The sequence below is a fragment of the Tamandua tetradactyla genome, chromosome 19 (assembly GCF_023851605.1).
Source record: "Tamandua tetradactyla isolate mTamTet1 chromosome 19, mTamTet1.pri, whole genome shotgun sequence".
NCBI lineage: Eukaryota > Metazoa > Chordata > Mammalia > Pilosa > Myrmecophagidae > Tamandua > Tamandua tetradactyla.
The window spans coordinates 14880770-14905367 of record NC_135345.1 but is presented as its reverse complement, the minus strand read 5'-3'; the positions used below and the strand labels follow the sequence as shown (position 1 = coordinate 14905367).

Below are 24598 nucleotides of genomic sequence, written 5' to 3'. Positions count from 1 at the left end.
AAAGTTCCCTGAGAGAGCGAGAAAGAATATGAAACTATTAAATCTTACCATCAGGGAATCTTCTGATACTGTGTCAAACTTTAGGTACATCCAAATCAATAGGCCTTGCCCTCAATCATAAGGTTTACTCTTGTGAAGCTTAAGTAATAGTGGAGAAGCTTAGACTACCTATAGACATGCCTAAGAGTTACTTCTGGAGGACCTCTGTTGTCGCTCAGATGTGGCCTCAGTCTCTCTAAGCCCAACTGTGCAAGTGAAATCATTGCCTTCACCCCTACGTGGGACATGACATCCAGGGATGAAAGTCTCCCTGATGATGTGGGAGAGGACTCCCAGGGATGAACCCAGACCTGGCACTGTGGGATCAACAATTACCTCTTGAGCAAAAGGGGGAGAGGAAGTGTAATTAATAAAGTATCAGTGGCAGAGTGAATTCAAATAGTTGAGAGGCTACTCTGGAGGTTGCTCTTATGCAAGCTGCAGGTAGACCTTGCTACCTATCATAACCTGCCAACCCCCAACCAGGACCATTCCAGCCAATCATAAAGAACACTTAGGGCAATATATAAGATTCTACAAGGGTTCCAGGAACTAGAGTAACTTTCCAGAGACCTACAATGTCCAGTTGGGTCCCTGGTCCAGATAAGTCCTGGAACCTAGTTCAGCCTCTCTAGAACATCAGAAAGTTCCATCTCCCTACCCTATATTAATGACAGACCCTTACAATATAAAAAATGTAGAATTGCCATAGCCCACACAACCCCAAACAGAGGTATGGAAAGATCAAAGATGATTATGGAATTATACATAGAATATAGGACTTAAATGAATATGAGTGCTGAATCATTAAATTGATATTTCTTTTAATCTCCAGTATTTTAGAGCAGCTAGAAGTAAAAACCTAAAATTGTGAAATTGCACCCCATGCCAAAGTTTGAAATATTTTATACAGCTAATTGTGGTGCTATGCTTTGAAATTTATAGCTTATATATATATATATTATTGTTCACAAAAAAAGAAGGAAAAAAAAGTCGATTCTGATGATAAAAAATTATTTAAGCCTTCTAGCCTCCTATATTCTGGAATAGCTAGAAGGGAAAACATGAGAGGATTATATGGTGAAATGACAAAATATGGGATCTATCCTCTAACAACTTTTTGAAGAGTGCTTTGAAAACTATTGTTTTTTATTTCTTTGCTTTGTATATATGTTATACTATACAATAAAAAAAGTTAAAAAAAAAAACCAAAAAGCCTTGTGTCTGATGCTCCCTTTATCCAACGTATGGACACAGGATTAAAAAAATATGGGTAATAAATAAATAAGAGGGAGAAAAGGTAAAATAAGTTGGGTATATGGAAATACTAGTGGTTGGTGAGAAGGAGGGGTAAGATGTATGGTATTTATGAGTTTTTTCTTTTTATTTCTTTTTCTGGAGTGATGCAAATGTTCTAAAAAATGATTATGGTGATGAATACACAAGCATGTGATGATATTGTGAGCCACTGATTGTATACCATGTGTGGAATGTATATGTGTGAGGATTTCTCAATAAAAAATATTAAAAAAAATTAAACTGTCCCCAAAATGGGTGCAACCAGAATCATGTGGGGAGATTGTAGGTAGGGTGTGTGTTGGTTTGCTACTGTTATGTTCCCCAGAAAAGCTATGTTTTTTAATCCTAATTCAGTACCGTTGGGTGGGATCTTTTTGATTGTTTCCATGGAGATGCGACCTACCTAATTGTGGGTGGTACCTGTTGATTAGGTGGTTTCCATGGAGAAGTGTCTCCACCCACTCAAGGTGGGGTTGCTTACTGGAGTCCTTTAAGAGGGAACCATTTTGGAAAAAGCTGGAGAGACAACAGAGACCATACAACCAGAGACCTTTGGAGATGCGGAAGGAAATGCCCCTGGGGAGGCCTTATGAATGAGGAGAGAAAGCTAGTGGAGGTCACCATGTGCCTTCCCAGCTGAGAGAGAGAAACCCCAAACTTCATTCTTTGGAGTTAAAGTATCTTTCTCTGGTTGCCTTAGTTTGGACATTTCTATGGCCTTACAATTGTAAACTTGCAATTTAATAAATTTCCTTTTTAAAAGCTGTTCCATTTCTGATATATTGCATTCTGGCAGTTTTCAAACTAAAACAGGTGTAACCTGGTAATTTCCTTTAAAAAAAAAAAGGAAAAAATATTTCAGGTGATAAATTTCCTCTTTCAGTTCTCAAAACGCTATGAGTTAGGCATTGCAAGCTCTGTTTTAGAGGAGAAATCTGAGGACAGAGCTAGGACACAAGCTCCGGTCCTCTGAATCTAAATAAGACCACTTTTCTTTAATTTCATTCTATTTCTTTGCAAATCAGATAACTACTTCAACCAAAAGTTTAATTAGATCAAGTCTGCCACTGTGCTTGACACTACATTTCTATGCATTTCCCTTTGACTGCAAGGTTAGTGGCAGATGCCTGTAGAACAGTAGGAATGAAAGGAGATTTATCTCAAATTTTACCACACTTTTGATCCCTTTCACTTATTAGCATGATTAACACTAGATACTAATGGAGTCAGAATTCTTAATATATACATGGCACATTAGAAAAGATACTTCTTTTTTTTTTTGCATGGGCAGGCTCCAGGAAGCGAACCTGGGTCTCTGGCACAGCAGGCTAGAACTCTGCCTGCTGAGCTACCCTGGCCGCCCTACAAAAGATACTTTTTAAATCAGTAAATAAATAAAACAAAAGGGAAAGCAATAATCAGCCATGTTTAAGAAGTGAAAATACTTACATTATCAGGTCCTATTAAACAGCTCACACTTTTTAAGGGACAGAATGTATCAAATTGTCCATAAAAATGTCCACTGCAGGGATTCCACATTAAATAATGACTTTGTTCCCAAGTTAACACATAGGCAGTTGGACCCTGAAGGAAAATAGTCAAAACATTTTCAAGTGTTGCAATTAAGGCCAAAAGTAGTTTGCACAGACTGACAATTCATTATTTTAGTTGGACTCCTAACTTCTAAAATCCCATGGCTATTGGTGAAAATTTGAAGTTCTAGATTAAACTAGATTTAAGAAATAAAATCTGAGTGCTTATTTTGCAATATTCTCTTGATCCTAATGTAGCGTAGTGGCTAAGCAAGGGCAGTAATCAGTTTACCCAAAGAATATTTCCTGAAGTCGGCTGGAGAACTAGTAGTAATGGAGAGAAGCAGTCACAAACATTTTCTTTCTGGAGTCAGTAGGATTGCCATTTAAATATTTGAAAGGCTGATTATGCTTGACTACGACTTCTGTTATTTCGAATACATTAATTTGCATGTGTTATACATTCACTAGTTATGTAGACACATGGAGAAGATTGAAAGATTTGCACCTAAGGAGGGGAGGATTAGGGGTTGTGGCCTGAAGAGTAACTTTAACTTTTTATGCAGAATACTTGTGTATTTTGTTGGATTCTTCCTTCCTTCTTTCCTCCCTCCCTTCCTCTCTCCCATCTTCCCTCCCTCCCTCCCTCCCTTCCTTCCTTCCTGTAAATCGTCTGTCTTCTCTGTTTCTCATGTACCCTCACCCTCTTGCCCTCTCTCTTTCTTTCAGCATTATCTATTTCTCATACATGATTTTATTTGATGCCCATAATAGCCTTCCCTAGAAGGCTAGGCATGGATTATTATCCCAGTTTCCATATAAAACTCAGAGTTTTAAAGTGACTTGCTCAGGTCCAAACAGCTAATGAGGAATGGAGAGAGAGAGAGCCTTGACCCAGGCCCTGGGACACTTCCTAGCCTAGTGTTCTAGGCTGTGCCAGGCTATCTGGAAAATGATGATGGAGAATGAATTAGCATATGGATGTGATACCATATTAAAAACTGCCTTGTAGCAAGTCATGCTATTTATTAAGGATGCTTAGAGCCTTATGGTCTCTTTTTCAAATACACATTGGATGAACTGCTTTAGTCTGTGAATTTTCTAACCTTATACTTGTCCAGTGTGCCCAGAAATTTAGGGCTATTTGTAGTGAGCTAGTGAAACAAATTCTAATCATCACCAAGCCTCTAATTTAATAAAAATAACAGTGATAATATCAAAATGTAGCTGTTAATATTTTCTTTTCTCCAGTGGTTATTTTGGCTTATTCTCTTCTCCCTGCCAAGTTAGTGGCAGATGCCCAGGTCCCCTTCATTCCTTAGCATGAATAATACTAGACCACTAAGGGAATCAGAATTCTTAGTAACATGGGTGGGAGGAGGCTTATGCTAAAAGGGCAGAGCAAGGTGGAGGATTTGAGTGTTAATGTGTTCAGGTTTGCCAAAATAATCAGATGTGTTGTGTACAGCTTGGAGTATCTGCAGATCATTTCCTTTCTCATACTAACAGGTCTCTTTGCATATCTGGGCCAACTTTCCTAGCAACTCAGAACCGTTATTCCATGATCTGGAAAACACAACTTGTTAGAAAGCTACACTTCTGTGAAACCTATATGTTCTTACCTCAGGAATAGCATTGCCCATCATCAGCCAGGCCTTTTTACCCAAGGACAGAAAATAATTACATAGTAGTACGGCATGTTCTTCTTCATCTCCTGCCAGGAGATCAAGAAATTGCTGACAAAAGAAAAAAATTGTGTGGTAATGACTGACTGCTTCACTGTAGACTGGACTTGCAGGATTTTTAACAACTTATGGTTATAATTAGTGCCTTAAAGCAAAAGACTTGTGTTTCAAATCTTTCCTCAAACTTTGATAGTCTGTTGACAATTCATCAAAAAAAAATTTTTAGTGGATATTGTATTTTCTCTGATATTGATTTCCAGAATCAATAATGGATTTCCAGAATCAATAGTCACTATGACTGAGGTGGTGTAGGGAGACAAATTTCAAAGTTTTACTTTCCATTTGGAATGTAAACATGATCGCTTAGTTTGTGCTGAACACTTTTTAAAGTATTTTGCATGTATCAGCTCATTTAATCCCTGAGCGATCCTTTGAGTGTGGTACTTTGATTTTCCCATTTTACAAATGAGGAAGCAGAGGCACAGAGATGTGAGGTAACACATGGGAAATGATAAAGACAGTCTGACTCTAAAACAATGAACTATTATATTCTTTGTGTATCTTCTTATAGATATCTCAAGATTATAGAAAATGTATCTCTAAAATTGTTAACATGTATGTTGCCAAAATATATCAGGGAGCAAAAAAAATTACAGTGCACCTAAATTTCTCTGGTCTTGGATTATACTTCAAAGGGAGTTGCATAAATCCAGTTCAGTTTATGCATACACAGTTCAACATGAGATCCAAAAAGAATTGGTACTTGTAATAATATGTTTCCTTAACAAAGCCAAAGATTCATTTGAAATTTTACATACATACATAGATTGTAAGTACCATGAGGGCAGAGACCATATTTATTTCGTTTAAAGCCAGGAAGTAGAACAGTGACTGGTATGTGGTAGGTGACCCAAAAATACATACTGAATTAATAAATGCCATACCTTAAAGCCCTGAATTAAAGTATATTCAATTTCCAAATATAATATAGGATGCAATTTTGTCTATTTTTAAAGAAAACTACCTATAAAATATAACTAGTTAAGATATAATTAATTCTTTTATAAATAAAGCGGGATATTGTTGTTAAGGCAATTCTTGGAAGATTAACCAGCAATAAGACATCTAAAGTGTTATTTTTTTTATTCTTTGTGCAAAACTTTTTTAAATTTCTGAACTTCAGGAGAATTGAGCCAGGAAGAAAAAATATTAAAAAATTTAGTTTATCCTGCTTAACAGATGTCTAAGTAGAGTTTTATGATTAATGAATATTGCAGATTAAAATTATGCAATTCATTTAGGTAATATTCAATTAAGTCAGTTGAAACTACTAAATCCCTACTTCCCTTCTAGGGAAGGCTATTACGGGCATCAAATAAAATCATGTATGAGAAATAGATAGTGCTGAAAGAAAGAGAGAGGGCAAGAGTCAGTTAAAACTACTAAATCGATGAGAAGAATGAAGAACTACTTACATCAGATGTGCTCCATAGGTCACAGATACCAGCAAATGACACAGTGTCAGGCAAGAAAGGAATCAAAGACACATATCGAGCCATCAGTTCCTGTATAAAAAATTAGCTTTAAAAATTCTAGTAAAATAGAAAGCTGCATGCCCTATCTTATATCTTGCAACAAAGTAAATTTCATATGTCATAAACATGTAAAAAATGAAACTGTATATCTAGCTAATACCAAGTACTTACTAAATGTTGTATTAATATTAATGCATTTAATCCTCAGCAAACAATCCTATAAGGGAAGTCACCATTATTATCTTTCATAGAGGAATAAACTGAAGCAAGTGATTTAGAATATTGCTAGTGAATGGTAGCATCAAAATCATACCTGGAAAGTATAGCTATTGAATCTATGCATTCAAACCACTCTGCCTTTCTGTAGAAATCATGGGAGAGTTTATCTTAAAATTTGAGTGGGGAAAATCTTTGCAATAAGAAGCCAAGCACAAAATCTAGATGCTATCAAGAAAAAAAAATGATAAATGTGACTACAGACCGGCTACAGAGATGCTGGCTTAGTTCTAGAACACCACAATAAAGGGAGTCACACAAGTGTTTTGGTTTCCCAGTACATATAAAGTCATGTTTACACTATACTGTAGTCTATTAAGTGTGTAGTAGCACAATGTCTAAAACAAACAATGTGTATACCTTAGTTAAAAATACTTTAGTGCTAAAAAATGCTGACCATCACCTGAACCTTTAGCGACTTGTCATCTTTTTGCTGGCAGAATGTCTTGCCTCAATGTTGATGGCCTCAATGGTTGCTGAAGGTTGGGGTGGCTGTGGCAATTTTTTAAAAATAAGACAACGATGAAGTTTGCCACATCAATTGACGCTTTCTTCACAAAAAAAATTTTCTGTAGCACGTGATGCTATTTGATAGCATTTTACCCACAGTAAAATTCTTTCAAAATGAGGAGGCAATTCTCTCATATTCTGTTGCTGATTTACCAACTAAGTTTATGGAATATTCAAAATCCTTTATTGAAATAGGATTTTCACCAGGAGTAGATTCCATAAGAAATCACTTTCTTTGATTATCCATAAGAAGCAACTCCTTATACATTTAAATTTTATCATGAGATTGCAACAATTCAGCCACATCTTCAGGCTCCACATCTAATTTGAATGCTCTTATTATTTCTACCGTATCTCCAGTTACTTCCTCCACTGATGTCTTGAACCCCTCAAAATTATCCATGAAGGTTGGATTCACTTCTTTCAAAGTCCTGTTAATGTTGGTATATTGACCTCCTCCTGTGAATTACGAATGTTTTTAATGGCATCTAGAATGGTGAATCTTTGCAGAAGGTTTTCAATGGACTTTCCCCAGATCTATCAGAGGAATCACTGTCTATGACAGCTAAAGCCTCATGAAATGTATATCTTAAATAATAAGATTTAACAATCAAAATTACTCCTTGACCCATGGGCTGCATAATGGATGTTGTATTAGCAGGCATGAAAACAACATTAAACTTGTTATGTATCTCCATCAGAGCTCTTGGGTGACTAGGTGCATTGTCAATAAGCAGTGAGATTTTGAAAGGAATCTTTTTCCTGAGCAGTAGCTCTCAGCAATGGGCTTAAAATATTCAGTAAACCATGTTGTAAACAGATGTACTGTAATCCAGGCTTTGCTTTTCCACTGATAGAGCACAGACAGAGTAGATTCAACACAATTCTTAAGGACCTTAGGATTTTCATAATGGTAAATAAGCATTGGCTTCAATTTAAAATCATCAGATGGAATATCCCCTAACAAAAGAGTCATCCTGTCCTTTGAAGCTTTGAAGCCAGGCATTGACTTCTCTCTAGCTATGAAAGTCCTAGATGGCATCTTCTTCCAATAGAAGACTGTTCCATCCATTTGGAAAATCTGCTGTTTAGTATAGCCACCTACTTCAATTATCTTAGTTAGATCTCCTGGATAATTTGCTGCAACTTCTACATTGGCACTGGCTGCTTCACCTTGTACTTTCATGTTATGAAGAAGTTTTTGCTTAAACTCATGAGTCAACATCTCTGCTAGCATCAAACTTTTCTTCTGCAGCTTCCTAACCTCTCTGTCTTCATGGAATTGCAGAGATTTAGGGCCTTTCTCTGGATAGGCTTTTGCTTAAGGGAATATTGTGCTGGTTTGATATCCTATCTGGATTAGGCTTTTGCTTAAGGGAATGTTGTGGCTGGTTTGATATTCTATCCAAACCACTAAAACTTTTTCTACATCATCAATAAGACTGTTTTGGTTTCTTATCATTCTTGTGCTCATTGGATAGCACGTGTAACGTCTTTCAATAACCTTTCCTTTGCATTCACAACTTGTCTATTTGGTGCAAAAGGCCTAGCTTTCAGCCTAGCTTTTGGTCTATCTTATTTTTTGGGGGGGTGGGGGTGGGTACATGGGCTGGGAATTGAACCTGGGTCTCTGCATGGCAGGCAAGAATTCTACCATTGAACTATTCTTGCACCTCACTGGTCTATCTTGTTTTTATATGCCTTCCTCACTAAGCTTAATATCTTTATCTCTTGATTTGAAGTGAGGGACCTGCAACTCTTCCTTTCACTTGTAAATTTAGAGGCTATTGTATGGTTATTAATTGACCTAATTTCAAAATTGTTACATCTCACAGAATAGGGAGGCTCAAGGAGGGGGAATGAAAAGAGGAAATGGCTGGCCAGTGGAGCAGTCAGAACACACATTTATGAATTAAGTTTGCTGTCTTACAGACACCGTTTTTGGAATTCAGAACAATTACAATAGTAACAGGAAAGATCATTGATCACAGATCACCATAACAGATATAATAATAATGAAAAAAAATTGAAATATTGCCAGAATTGCCAAAATGTGACACAAAGTCAAGAAATGAACACATGGATTAGAAGGCCTGTTTTGAAATCTAGAGCTCCATACTTCAAGTTACTGACCTCTCCACCACCATCAGATATTACAATGAATGCATCCTCAAATCTACGCTTCCTTTTCATGTTGGCAGTACTGCTATTTTCTGCACCCTACTTCTCCAGATTCTGGGATTCAGAGACTTCTTTAACCTTTTTCTTTCTCAGTGGCATCCTTTTCTCTTAACGAGTTCATCAGATCCCCACTGAGAATGTGCAGGTGTATTTCACAGAGAGGTCATTTGATATTCTGGTGAAGAATTGGGGCAGAAGTCCCAGCTCTGGAGTCGGGTCCTGGGAGAGAGGTGACAGGGACAGAGCATCCTCTTGGCATTACGCATGAGGAATACACCTCGCTGGCCAGTGCTGCCGTCTACTGAGCCCCTCCTTCCAGGGTCTGGGGGTGGTGAGTAGCAGTCGCACGTCAGCAGGGGTATTCTCTGTTTTACTTTGTATGAGAGGTGTTAGTTCTTTCTTATGTTTGGAAGACTTCTCCAGTGTGTCTGGACCTGGAGCATTTTGTGCAGGAAAATTTTAAATTTCAGATTCAATTCATAAAAAGAACTAAAACTATTCATATTTTCTATATCTTCATTGTGTCAATTTTGGAATGGTTTCCTAGGTATTTTTGTTCTAATATAAAGCTTCATATTTCTTGGCATAACTTTGTTTATGCCCTCTTAATGTCTGTGGGATCTGTAATGATGTCTGTCTCCTTTTTCATTTGTAATTTGTGTTCTCATCTTTTTTTCTTGACCAGTCTTGGAAGGGGTATATAAATTTTGTATTAGCCTTTCCAGAGAACCAACTTTTGCTTTGCGATTCTATGGATGCTTGCTCATACCTTCATCATTTTGTTTTACTCCATTTTTCTACCTACTTGAAATGGATACTGAGATCACTGATTTTTTATTTTTCCATTTTAATAACTGAATTTAAGGCTCTAAATTTCCCCATTCTTTAGTTGAATTTCTCATGTTTTAATATAGCATTTCCATTATCAAGTTTAGAATATTTTCGAATTTCTATTGTAATTTCTTCATTGACCCACAGCTGATTTAGAAGTATATGGCTTAAGGCTTAATTTCTAAACTTTTGTGGATTTTCTCACTATCTTTTGTTTCTGATTTCTAGTTTTAGTCTATTGTGTTTGTATGTTGCATCTATTTAACTTCAGGTTGAATGTTTATAGGCCTATTTAGATTTTTAATGCAATTTTATTGAGATATATTCATATGCCATGTAATCATCCAGAGTATACAATCAGTGCTTCACAGTTTCATCTTATGGTTGTGCATTCATCACCACAATCAATTTTTGAACATTGTCATTACTACAAAAAAATAAAACTAAGAATAAGAATAAAAAAAAAGTATGGTGCTATCCATTTCTGAATCTTTATAATCAGTCCTGTTGAACATTCTTTGCTCCTTCAAGTGTCTAATGCCCAATCTCTACCCTCTTTCTATTTCCTATTAACCTGTGTTCTCAACTTCTCAAAATTTGCACATTCATGTTAGGGAGACCATATAATGTTCGACCTTTTATTTCTGGCTAATTTCACTCAACATAATGTCCTCATCTTAATCCACATTGGTGCATGTGTCGTGACTTTACTGTCTTACAGTTGTGTAATATTCCATCATATATATATCCCACAATTTGTTTATCCACTTGTTTGTTGATGGACATTTGGGCTGTATCCATCTCTTGGCAATAGTGACTATTGCCACTATAAACATTGGTGTACAGATGTCCATTCATGTCTCTGCCTTTAGTTCTTCTGAATATCTACCTAGTAATGGGATTGCTGGATCATATGGTAATTCTATACTTAGTTTTCAAACTGCCTTCTAGAGTGGTTACACCATTCTACTTTTGCACCAACGTGAATAAGTGTGCCTCTTTCTCCACATCCTCTCCAACACTTGTCGTTTTCATTTTTTTTTTTAATAAAGGCCATACTAGGAGGTGTGAGATGATATCTCATTATGGTTCTGATTTCCGTTTCCCTAATAGCCAGTGAAGTTGAGCATCTTCTCATATTTTTTAAGCCATTTGTATTTCCTCTTTGGAAAAGTGTCTGTCCATGTCTTTTGCCCATTTTTAAATTGGGTTGTTTGTCTTTTTGTTGTTGAGTTGTGAGATTTCTTTATATATTCTGAATATTAAATCCTTATCTGATATGTGGTTCCCAAATATTGTCTCCCATTTCATTGGCCAACTTTTTACTTCTTTTAAAAAGTCCTTTGATGCACAGAAGTGTTTACTTTGGGGAGATCCCATTTATCTATTTCTTCTTTCATTACTCACGCTTCAGGTGTAAGGTCTAGGAAACCACCTCCTGTCACAAGATCTTTAAGATATTTCTATATTTTCTTCTAAAGCTCTTATATTCTTAGCTCTAATGTCTAAGTCTTTGGTCCATTTTGTGTTGCTTTTTGTATAGAAAATATGAAATAGGGGTTTTACTTCATTCTTTTGGATGTGTATATCCAGTTCTCCAAGTGTCAGCTGTTGAAAAGTTTGCTCTGTCCCAGTTGAGTTGACTTGACAGCCTTATCAAAGATCAATTGTCCATAGATGAGAAGGTATATTTCTGAACATTCAATTCTATTCCATTCGCCAGTATATCTACCTTGATGCTAGTACCATGCTGTTTTAACCATTATAGCTTTCTACTATGTTCTAGAGTCAGGTAGTGTGAAACCTCCCACTTTCTTCTTACTCAAGATATTTTAGCTATTCAGAGCACCCTGTTCTTCCGAATAAATTTGGTTATTGTTTTTTTTTCTGTTTCTGCAAAGTAAGTTGTTAAGATTTTAATTGGTATTGCATTGAATCTATAAATTAATTTAAGTAGTGTATTAGTTTGTTAAGTTGCCAGAATGCAATATACCAAAAATGGAATGGCTTTTAAAAAAAGAATTTAATAAGTTATAAGTTTGCAGTTCTAAAGGAGTAAAAATGTCCAAACCAAGGCCCCAAGAAGAGGTTACCTTCACTCAAGAATGCCTAATGGCTTTTCTGAACACCTCTGCCAGGTGGGAAGGCATGTGGCTGGCATCTGCTGTTCCCTTATTCCTGAGCTCCATTGCTTTCAGCCTCTGTTCCTATGAGGGCTCCTCACTTTGCTTCTCTGGGCCTGGCTTTCATCTCTTGGCTTCCCTTGGCTCTCTCCAGGTCTGGCTTGCTTAACATCTTATCGGAAGCCACATGACAATGCCTGCTGGGCTCCAAGCATCTCCAAACATCTGTGGCTCTGTTCTCTAAGTGTTGGGATCTGTGTCAGCTCTACTGAATTTGCCACATCTCCATAGAGATTGTCTAATCAAAGTTTCCATCTACAATATTGAATCAGGGTTAAAACATGGCTTTTCTGGGGGACATAATAGCTTCAAACCAGCACAAGTAGAATTGACATCTTAACCATATTTAGTCTTCCAATCTATGAACACAGTATACCCTTCCAGTTATTTAGGTCTTCTTTTAGCAATTTCTTGTAGTTTTCTGTGTATAGGTATTTTGTAGCCTTGGTTAAATTTATTCCAAAGTATTTGTTTCTTTTGTTTGCTATTGTAAATGGAAGTTTTTCTTGATTTCCCTTTCAGACTGTTCATTACTAGTGTATAGAAATACTACTGATTACTGCATGTTGATCTTGTACTTGCCAGTTTGCTGTACTCATTTATTAGCTCTTGTAGCTTTGATGTAGACTTTCAGTGCTTTTCTACATATAGTATTGTGTCATCTGCAAACAGTGAAAGTTTTACTTCTTCCTTTCCAATTTGGGTGCCTTTTATTTCTATCTTTTCTTGTCTAATTGCTATAGCTAGAATTTCCAACACAATGTTGGGTAATAATGGTGACAGTGAGCATCCTTGTTTTGTTCCTGATTGTGTATTTGCAAGCTGCCGGAATGCAATATGCTGGAACTGGAAGGACTTTCAAAAAGGGGAATTTAATAAGTTACAGGTTTACAGTTCTTACAGACTAAGGCACCAGCAAGGGGTTACCTTAATTCAAGGAAGGTCCATGGGTTAGGAACACCTTTGTCAGCTGGGTAGTCACATGGCGGTCATCTGCCTCTCCAGGTTCTGGTGCTTAATATCTTATAGGGACGTCTGCTGGGCTCTAAGCATCTCCAAACATTTGGTCTCTGTTCTCTATGTCCCTGCATCTCTGTCAGCAATGCTATGACATTTCTGTTGGCTCTGAATCATCTGTCGTTTTTTCTAGGTTCTGTCGTTTCTGATTCTAAAATGTTTCCTTTTTAAAGGACTGCAGTAAACTTATCAAGACCCATCTGGAAGGGATGGAGTCACATCTCCATCCAATCAAAAGGTCACACCCACAATTGGGTGTGCCACATCTTTGTGGAGATAATCTAATCAATTTCCTACCTACAGTGTTGAATAGGGATTAAAATAAATGGTTGTTGCAACAAGATCGCATTAGGATTAAAATATGGCTGTTCTGGGGTACACTTTCAAACTGATGGTTCTAGTTTGCTAGCTGCTGAAATGTTATAAACCAGAAACAGAATGGCTTTTAAAAGGGGGAATTTATTAAGTTGCAAATTTTCAATCCTAAGGCAGTGAAAATATCCAAATTCAAGAAAGCCTATAAAAATGTCCAATCTAAGGCACCCAGGCTGATGATGTTCAGGGTTTCTCTCTCAATTGAAAAGGCACATGGCAAACATGGCAATGTCTATTAGCTTTCTCTCCAGGCTTCTTGTTTCATGTAGCTCCCCCAGGAGCATTTTCCTTCTTCATCTCCAAAGGTCTCTGGATGTCTGGGCTCTTGTGGTTCTCGTGGCTTTCTAGCTTTCTCCAAAATGTTTCCTCTTTTAAAGATTCCAGTAAACTAATCAAGATGCACCTGGAATGGGTGGAGTCATACCTCCCTCTAATCAAAGGCTAATACCCACAATTGGGTGTGTTGCATCTATGTGGAGATAACCTAATCAAGTTTTCAACCTACAGTGCTGAATAGGAATTAAAAGGTTTAATCCATGGATCAGGATTAAACCATGGCTTTTCTAGGGTACATAAACCTTTCAAACTGGCACACTGGCACACTAATCTTAAAGGGAAAGCCTTCAGTCTTTCCCCATTGAGTATGATGTTAGCTTAGGTTCTTCATATATTTCCTTTATTATGTTGAGGAAGTTCCCTTTTATTCCTATCTTTTAAGTGTTTTCATCAAGAAAGGATGTTGGATTTTGTCAAATGCCTTTCTGCATCAATCAAGATGATCATGTTTTTTTTTTATAAAGTATTTTTGTGGACAAATCTTCACACACATACAGTCCATTCATGATCATGTGGTTTTACCGCTTTGCTTTGGTGCATTACAGTATTGATATAGTGTATTACACAATTGATTTTCTTGTTTTGAACCAGTCTTACATACCTGGAATAAATTCCACACGGATATGGTATATCATTCTTTTAATGTGCTGCTGAATTTTATTTGTATTTTCTTGAGGATTTTTGCATCTATATTCATTAAAGAGATTGTTCTATAATTTTCTCATAGTATCTTTTTCTGGCTTTGCTGTTAAGGTGATGTTGCTTTCATAGAATGAGTTAAGTAGCTTTCCCTCACTTCAATTTTTTTGAAGAATTTGAGCAGGATTGTACTAATTCTTTCTTGAGTGCTTGTTAGAATTCATTGTGAAGTCATCTGGTCCTGGACTTTTCTTTTTTGGGAGTTTTTTTTTATGACTGGTTCAATCTTTTTAGTTGTTATATTAGTCAGGATTCTCTAGAAAACAGGACCAAAATGAGATAACTGTAAATGAGATTTGTAAAGGTGTCTCATGAAACCATGAGAATGGAAGAGCCCAAAATCCATAGGGCAGGCTGTGAAGCTGACAGCTCTTGTGAAGGGTTTGGGAGAACTCCATAGGAGAGGTTCACTGGATGAAGAAGCAGTGGAAAAAGTCACTCTCCTACCTTAAAAATCTTCAACTGACTGGATTATCTTGTTGTTGGGAGACATACGTTAGTTGATCACAGATGTAATCAGCCACAAATGCAATCAACTGATGATTCATTACACCAGATTCCATTTTATGAAGCAGCCATAAAATATCCTTGCAGCAATGGTCAGGCCAGTGCTTGCCCAGCCAGACAAATGGGCATCATCACCTGACCAAGTTGGCACCAAAACCTAACCATCACAGTTGTTATTGGTTTGTTGAGCCTATTCCTTCTTGAGTCAGTGTTCGTGCTTTTCTAGGAGGTTGTCCATTTTGTCTACATTGTCAAGTGTGTTAGCATATAGTTGCTCACATTATCCTCTCATCTCCTTTATTTTTGTGGGATCAGTTATGCCACCTCTTCCATTTCTGATTTTATTTATTTGCTCTCTCTCTCTCTCTCTCTCTTTCTCTCTGTCAGCCTAGCTAAGGGTCCCCTGACAGAAAGAACAAACTTTTTCTCTACTTCCTTTGGCTATACAGTTCATTCCTTGATTTTTGCTCTCTTCTTTTTTAATATAGGCATTTTGGGCAATACATTTTCCACTCAGCACTGTGTTTGCTGTATCCAATAAGTTCTGGTATGCTGTGTTTTCATTTTCATTTTCCTTGAGATATTTAGTGATTTCTCTTGTAGTTTTTTCCTTGACCCACTGGTTGTTTAATCTCCATATATTTGTGAATTTTCCAGGCTTCCACCTGTTATTGATTTTCAACTTCATTCCATTATGATCTGAGAAAGTGTTTTGCATAATTTCAGTCTTTTTAAATTTATTGAGACTTGCCTTGTGACCCAACGTATGGTCTATCCTGGAGAATGATCCATGAGCATGTGAGAAAAATGTGTATCCTGCTGTTTGGTGGTTTAATGTTCTATAAAAGTCTGTTAAGTCTAGTTCATTTATCTTACTATTCAAAATCTCTGTTTCCTTATTGATCGTTCATCTGGATGTTCTATACTTTGATGAGAGGGGTGTATTGAAGTCTCCAACTATTGTAGAGGTGTCTACTTTTCCCTTCAGTGTTGTCAGTTTTTGCCTCATGTATTTTGGGGGTAATCTGGCTCAGTGCATAAATATTTATGATTGTTAGGTCTTCTTGATGAATTGTCCCTTTTATTAATACTTAGCATCCTTCTTTGTCTTTTTAATTGTTTTGCATTTGAAGTCTATTTGTCTGATATTAGTACAGCTATTCTTGCTCTTTTCTGGTTATTATTTGGGTGAAATATCTTTTTTTAACCTTTCACTTTCAGCCTACTTTTTTTGCCTTGGGTCTAAAATGAGTCTCTTGTTGATAGCATATAAGATGGGTCCTGGTTTTTTAAAATTCTTTCTTCCAGTCTATACAGTTTGACTGGGGAGTTAATTCATTAACATTTAATATTATTGCTGTAAACATAGTATTTCCTTTTGTCTTTTGGATTTTATATATATATATGATTTTTCTCTCTTTTACCATTACTGATAGTCTTCATTTCTACACTCTTCTCCAAAACCTTCTCTCCTGTGCTTTCTTGTCTGCCTGTAGTGCTTTCTTCATTCAGTATTTCTTATAGAGCAGGTCCCTTGTTCACAAGCTTCTCAGTATCTATTTGTCTGACAATATTTTAAAGTCTCCCTCATTTTTTAGTTTTTTTTTTTTATGTGTGTGTGTGTGTGTGTGTGTGTGTGTGTGTTTTAACATGGGAAGGCACCGGGAATCGAACCCAGGTCCTCTGGCATGGCAGGCAAGCATTCTTGCCTTCTGAGCCACCGTGGCCCTCCCTCATTTTTGACAGGCAGTTTGCTGGGTGTAGAATTCTTTTTTGGCAGTTTTTCTCATTTAGTATCTGAATTATATCATACTCCTGCCTTCTTGCCTCCATGATTTCTGCTGAGAAAGCTTCACATAGTCTTAATAAATTTCTCTTGTATGTGATGGATCACTTTTCTCTTGCTGCTTCCAGAATTCTCTCTTTGTCCTTGACATTTGACAATCTGATTAGTAAGTGTCTTGGAGTAGGTCTATTTGGATCTAATATGTTTGGTGTATGCTGTGCTTCTTGGATCTGTAATTTTATGTCTTTCCTAAGAGATAGAAAATTTTCTGTGATTATTTCCTCCATTTTTCTTTCTGCCACTTTTCAGGCGTGAGGTTGAGACAGAGGCTGAAGTAGAAGGCAGGCTTTAGCTGTTTCTGTTTTCCATCCTCTGGGTTCTGAATTCTCTGTATTAGAGCTGCTAAATGAGCTGGGCCCTGCCCTCCCTTTTCTTGGGGAAGATACGCCCTTTAGGGAGTATTCCCTTCACTTGACTAGTTACTTTGTCTCTCAGACATATCTTAGCTCTGCCCTTGCCTGGATCAGTGCTGACAGTGCTGACAACTGAAAATGCCTGAGGCTTTCTTTAATGAGCTACTTAGAATAATTAAAAAGAAAAAAAACATCCTTCTTCAGAGACAGTCCCCAGTCCCCTGGGTTCACCAGTGAAGAGCCAGAGTTGGTAGCTGGCTCTATAAGCCTCTTTTCTTGGGGCACAGCTCTTTTCCAGTATTCTTGACTTGGTCAACTCCAAAAGCCTTCTTTTTTTTTTTTCTTCCATCAGCTCCACTTCTGCTCTGTTAGGAGAGACCTCAGAATTCCTTTCCTGCTTGCTCTGGATTTATCTGTGCTCAGAGCTTTTAAAACTGCAATTGGAGCTTGGTTAAACTACCTTCCCTTGCTTCTAATAGACACTGCTTCTTTTTCTCAAGGGGAAGTATCTCTTCCAGACCCAACCAGCTTGCCAGAGGTTTATCAAGTCTATTGCTCTATTCAGAGACTCAACTTTTGGCTTTATTGTTCCTCTCCACTTTACTATCACTCAGAAAGAAAGATGAAAAACAAAGTCTTTTTCATCTTCCTTTCTGAGTGGGTAGTTTGGCTCATTAACTTTCAGCCTCTTTAACTCTCTAATGTAAATATTTGTCTATAAATTTCCATCCATGTACGATGTTAGCTGCATCCTATAAGTTTTCTTAAGAACTCTTATTTATTGTATAATTTGTTCTCAAGTAATTTCTATCTTCTATCATAATGTTTTTTCATGCATGAGTTATTATTGACTTCCAATTTTTAACTTCCCCAAATAGTTTTTTAAAAGTTATCTCTTAAGCTTTGATTTAAACTTAATGGTACTGTAATCAGAATGTGTTCTGTATGTGTCAGTTCTTTGAAATTGGTTAAATTTGTTTTACGGCCAGGATCATTACTTTTAAATATTTCACATGTGCTTTAAAATACTGTATTTTCTTCAATTGTTAGGTGCAGTGCTCTGTAATAATTCATGTTATTAATTTTGTTATTCACTGTGTTTATCTTTACTCATTTTTCTTACACTTTATCTCTCAATTACTGAGAGAGATATGTTAAAAGTATGCTGCGGTAGTGCATTTTTCAGTTTCTCTTTGTAGTTTGAACAATTTTTAGTTTATATATTTTGTTTGGGTTTTTTTTTTGGCATGGGCAGGCACGGGGAATCGAACACGGGTCTCTGGCATGGCAGGTGGGAATTCTGCCTGCTGAGCCACTGTGGCCCACCTAACTTACATATTTTAAAGCCATTTTATTAGGTACACACAAATTTAGAATTATTGTAACTTTCTGATAAACTGAAGCTTTTATGAATATGCAGGGCTCAAGTTATACCTAATGATGTTTTTGCTTCCAAGTTTATTTTAAATGATATTAATATTGTCATACCACTGATTGTTCTTGGCTTAGGCTGTTCTTTTTCCAATTCTTTACTTTTACAAATAATTTCTATGACCTTATGTCTAATCATTGTTCTTTTGTAGAAAATCTGTGTTTTCTTTCTAGCTATTTTTAATTTAATCTTTGTCTTTGTAGTTCCCCATGATGTCTAGATGGTAATTTCCTTTTATTTATCTGAATCTGAAGATCATTGTCATTTAATCTTGAAACTGCTGTCTCTTTGGATATTGTTTTTCTCCATTTAGACATGCTTTGGAACTCCTCTCTCTATACTCCATGTCTCTTAACCATTCCTTTATACTTTCCCTTTTTTCTGTCTCTATCCTGCATTCCAAGTAATTTCTTTGCATATATTTTTTAGCTACGAAGTCTCTCTTCAACTGACTTAATATTTTATTTAATCTGTTTGTTGACTTTCTAATTGTAACTATTTTATATATATTTTTGTATGTCCACAAGTTACATTCAGTTCTTCTAAAAATCTTTCTGTACGGTCTGATAGTCTATTGTTCTTTTTTTTTTTAATATATGCTGTATGGTGAATTTTGTATGCTGTATGAATGAATTCACATTTCATTCTTTATCTATGGAAGTATCCCATTATTGCAGCACCATATGTTAAATTTTTGTTTGTTTATTTTTTCTTTCTTTTGTTTGCTTGTTTGTTTTGGGAAAGTGCATGGGTGGGGAATTGATCCTGGGTCTCCAACATGGCAGAATTCTACCACTGAACTACCCTCACACCTCCACTATTGTTCTTTTGTTATATTTCAATTCCCTAGATTTCATAAACTTATTAAAATATTTATTTTATATTCTGATAATTCTAATATCGGTAGACTTTGTGGCCTGATGCTGCATATGTTGTTTCTGCTAACTCTTCTTTGTGGTGAGTTTTTTTTTTCATGTAATTAATGATCTTTTATTTTGTGCTCATATTCCTTGGAAGTTTTCTTTGGAATTTTTTATGAGGCTGGGTTAAAGGGCATTCTTCTAGTAGGGTTTATATTTAGCTCTGAAAGCCATATATAGGCATTATCAGTAGGGAATGCTTTCAACTAAATTTTTGGTTGAAGGTTTTCTGGACCACAGAGATAGTGTGAATTCCAGTCCCAAATATGAGTAATATAGATTGGTGATTAGGAATTCCCAGGAAAGACTATTTTTTTTTTCTTTCTTCCATCCAGAGTCAAGACTGAGATAGGCAGGATTCCTTCTTCAAAGCAGGGTATTTTCTAGTTTTATCCATTTTTATTACTAATCAAGAGTCCCAACTATATGCTTTAGTCTGTAAGTCAGCCTTCTACTCTACTGTCACTCCATGAATTATCTCCCATAGCCTTGTGGTATTAAATCTCAGACTCTAACTTATCAGGAATTATCAGATGAATTTAGAGCAAACACTATTTCAAAAAGAATCTTATTTTCATTTTTTGTCTGAGTTTTCCCCCTCATTTTACTTCTAACTCAGCCATGATTTAAAAAATGCTTTAAATATTTTATTCATCCTTTCAAATATTGTCTAATGGGAGGAGTTTTATCTACTATGCTAGAGAGAAGTTCTTGTTATGATTTTCAATAAAACTGGTTAACAAAGTAAATGAAATGTAGAAGATAGGTTGTTTTATATATAAATATATACACACAGATAGATTACATAATTACCATGTTATTAAATAACTATAGTAATTACTTATTAGCAGCAATGACCCTCTATACTCTCTACTCTCAAAAGACAGTTTTGTGTTAAAGTTTCACTTACAAATAGCCTGCTTAACAGGTAGCACCTGTTCCACATGAGGTTTGTGATGTGTTGGTGCTTTGAAGACAGAGAAGGGTGCATCTATATCTAAAGGCCCATGTGGATGTGCTTTGTGGTGATGGCCTAAATGCTGTACATTCTTAAATTTTTGAAATCCTTTTTGCCCAATTTAAATCCCCCCACCCCGCTTTTTTTGTTTGTTTGTTTGTTTTTTGGCATGGGCAGATTCCAGGAATCAAACCCGGTCTCCTGCATGGCAGGTGACTGCCTGGTGAGCCACGGTTGCACTGCCCTGCCCAGTTTAAATTCAGTGCTGCTTGTAGGATTAAGCATAATACTGAATGGTTATCTGGGTTTGGTAGAAAGAGCAAGAGTTCTGAAGTCAGAAGACTGGGTTCAAACCTTAGTAGAGTTATTGAGAATACATAATGAAAACATGTTGGTGTAAGCCATCTCATAAAATGTACAGCATCTTACAAATGTTAAACACAGTAAACACTCAATCATTGTTCACTGAAAGAATGAATTAAGGTTTACTATCCTTGATACTGCCAGACTTGTCTATAAAAAGCAAGCATCATTGTGCTAAAAAAAGTTTTAATCATTATTTTAATCACTAATATTATTAATATAGTTAATATTTTAAATATTATGGAATATAGTCATTAAAATGGCAATATATTGAAATTTTAAAACATTTTTAGCAAGAGCACTGATTGGCTATAAGTACTTACTGCAGTTGCCTGTGGATTATTGGGGTAGGCATTAAGAAGCTCCTGAGGAGGGTTTAAAGGCTTGAGATAACGTGTAATAAAAACAGTTTTTCCACTTATGTCAATCACTGTTGTAAGACATTGACGATTTGGAAACTTTAAGTTACATTCAGTTTGAAACTTCTCTGTTGCTTGAAGCAATTTCTCATCTTCCTGAGAATCAAACTTCAAAAAGAAAGACATCAGAGAGTTGATACATGATTACAGGAGACAGGATAGAACGTGGTCAGACTTCATAGTCAACATGAATTAAATGTGTAGTTCAGGAAGCATGAGTATGTGACCCTTTACAAAAGTGTCATACCGTGTGATTCTGCAGCTATATAATTATATTTATAATTTAAAAATCAGACTGGTTCATTAAACAAAGTATATTCAACAGGATTCAAAGAAAACAGTCAACAGGTGAGCAGCCATATAGAAACAATTGGATTAATAAAAGAATCTATAAAAATTAATCTGAGAAATACTAAGTCTGACTGACATGACCAAGCAACAGAGTTTAAAGGGTATTTCAATGGTTTTATTGGGGGGGGGCAGGGTGGGTATCAGAAATTTAACATCTCAAACACAAAGCTTAAACAACTCTCGTTAAATGGACAGCAAACCTACAGATATATTTGAATGTGTTGAAAAGTTTCAAATCCATAATCACAGTTTTAAATAATAACAATGGATCTCATGGAAAAAGGAACCAGAACTGGAAACTTCACATGCATAAAAATTATTCTCTCATCCAAGATAAGTTACCAAGTCCTAGGTTCTTTAAGTAACTCAAAGTAGATGGCTTAGAACAAATTTCAGTTGTCTTTAGACGTATATTGTAGTCACTTTTTTCCTCAAGCCTTTGCTAAAAAATAGCTTAAAAAGGTAAATATTCTGGTCTAGAGAACTGGAAGCAATCAAGGGCTTTAAAACTTGACCAGCGATCTACAGGAATAAACATGGGGGAATTTAAAAAGGCATCTACAACCATAACATGTAACAAAAATCTCAAATCAGTACTGACTAATGGCCTTCCAAGTTAGAAATAGTGTCTCTAAAACTTTTTCTGTCACTTGAACTGGATGTTCTGTTATGCATCTTAAAACCGTATAACTAGTGCTTTTTGAGGGCAGGACTCATGTTTGAAATCATTTAGTGTACCATACTGTGCCTAGCATGTATACAGCAAACTTTAATAAGTATCTATTAATATTCATTTGGGTAGCTACAAATCCTTGTTTAAGCTACCATACCAGGATGCCATTTAATGGAGTGAAACTCTAATTTAAGGAGTAGTATGCTATACCAGTGATTGTGCCAAAGAAGGCTAACTATTAAGAGAATTTGGATCATTTATTATACAAGAAGTTAAGGTAGAATTGACAGATTTAGTTTGATACAAAATGGAATTTGTAAAATCCTTAGCTGGCTCAATTCTTTGACCTTTAGATTAGTGTAAAAAATTACTAAAACTGAATGGACTTATTCCCCCTTTGCATAGCAACATTGTGACAATTCTACTGACTAGACATAATTGTCAAGCTACACTAATTGTCCCTGTAAGAAGGAACTCATGCATTTTATGGACTTGGAGATAGTACAGGTAGCATCCAGTTTGCAGGTGACACCCAGACCGCTGACCTCTTCAACTCAAAGCTAAGTAAGCATCTTTCTGACAAAATGAAATGGGCCAAAAGACAAAGTTTGGCATTCTTCACAAACTGCAGGCATCTTTTATAGTTCGTTACCAAGGATCACATATACAGCAAGATCCAGCAGCTTCCATAAGCTGGCAGGTGACAAAAGCAACTCCTTAAAGCCCAATAAATATTGATTGATAAATTGTAAAACAAAATACCTGGTACCTTTTTAAGCATGGCACTCATCTATAAGAGGCAAGAAAAAGAAATGAAAGAGGAAGACTTTATTAATAAAAACAACATATATTTCAAAATGTTTTACCAAGATGGTACAAAGTAAGAGTTCTTAAAATAAGTGTTTCTGCAGTTGCTACTGATTTTTTAAAAATTACATTTGCTATACCTTGAAAAGACTCATGTGGAACGAATTCTACAGAAAATATAGGATAAGGACGGAGAGAAGACTAATTTATTAATACTGGAAGTTTCTGTGAGTGGAAAACAATTCCAAGTTGTCCTTACTATTTTAGGATGAGAGCTTTCTTCTAAAGAAGTCTGCAGGTGAATCCCTTAAATGGTGTCTTGTGCCACTGTGTTTTTAGGACACTGTGGTCCTGGCAGTCAGCATGCCTTCCTTATCAAATAGCGTCAAAGAGCCTGACATCCCTCTAGAGGGTTCCCCATGTCCCTGCTTAGCAACCTAAGAGAAATGCTTCTTACAGCCACAGTGGGGCAGTAACATACCACCAAGCAGCAGCTGCCTGTCCAGTTTCCAGACTTTGGGGAAGGAAGTCTGCAGGACCTGGGAATGATGTCTGAGAGCCTCTGAGGCCTCTGAAAAGTCCTTATATGTATGAGGTTAGTGCTCCTAGGAAGGAATCGCTAGTTTTGATCCTTCAACCACAGACACAGGCTGCTTTCACGTGTTGGCAAATACCTCTAGATGGGGTGCTAGCTGCCAGCTTTTTCTACTAAGAGTACATAGAAATAAGAAAATCGTCTTTCATCTGGGAGCAGTTTTCAGTGTAAACATACTTGTTTGTGTTTTCTTGAGTTTACATATCAAGTAAAACATTCAGAATATATATATTCTTTTCTAAAAATTTTTTGAAATACACATATAGTGCATAAATAGAACATATGTGAATATATAGAACATATGTTCTAATGTTTTCTAGAGAACCATAGCTTAAATAAAGCCTAACAAATAAAGTTGATTGAATTCAATAAATTTGTTTTTCCAGTAATCCTTCATCTTGTCTGTAAATGCCTTGAAAATGGAAGATGGTGATAGTATTTTTCTCTTTGAGCCAAATTGTAATTCTGAAAACTCAAAAAAGAAACATAGGAACATGCTATTTTTTTTCATCACCACCTGAGTCTTAATTACAACGGATAAACTGAAAAGTAGACATAAAGTATGCAGCATATCTTAGTAGTTAACAACTTGTGCTTACCTACAAATGTAAGCCCCACAAGGGCAGGAATTTTTTGTTTTGTACTCTGCTACACCCAGTGCCTAGAAAATGTCTCATATAGAAGATGCTCAGTAAATGTTTGTAGAATGTCTAAGCTTTAAAGTAAGAAAGACTGGGCTTAATTGTTACCCCTACAGTTTATTGCCTGGGTAACTCTGGGTGAGTTGAGCCTATTTTGTATGTTATAAGAAGTTCTTTGGGTGCTGAGGTACAAACACAGATAACCAGTCACCTGAGGGGGAGAAAGGAGAATGTG

The 24598-nt window shown here is 36.2% G+C and overlaps 1 protein-coding gene across 5 annotated transcripts in view; it reads right to left on the bottom strand.

The window, feature by feature from the left end:
* CC2D2A (coiled-coil and C2 domain containing 2A) overlaps window positions 1-24598 on the bottom strand; it is a 268775-nt gene that overhangs the window by 22268 nt on the left and 221909 nt on the right. For 4 of the 5 annotated variants that reach the window (XR_013165772.1, XM_077136434.1, XM_077136433.1 and 1 more), the window contains 4 exons: window positions 21201-21404; window positions 6031-6120; window positions 4493-4606; window positions 2788-2922 (listed from right to left, as the gene is read on the bottom strand). Coding sequence is in view for 4 of the 5 variants with exons in the window: in XM_077136434.1 (XP_076992549.1) it covers window positions 2788-2922; window positions 4493-4606; window positions 6031-6120; window positions 21201-21404 (543 nt within the window). In the remaining variant the exon portion in view is untranslated. The remainder of the gene's footprint in view (window positions 1-2787; window positions 2923-4492; window positions 4607-6030; window positions 6121-21200; window positions 21405-24598) is intronic. The other variant, XM_077136435.1, reaches the window with a different exon arrangement.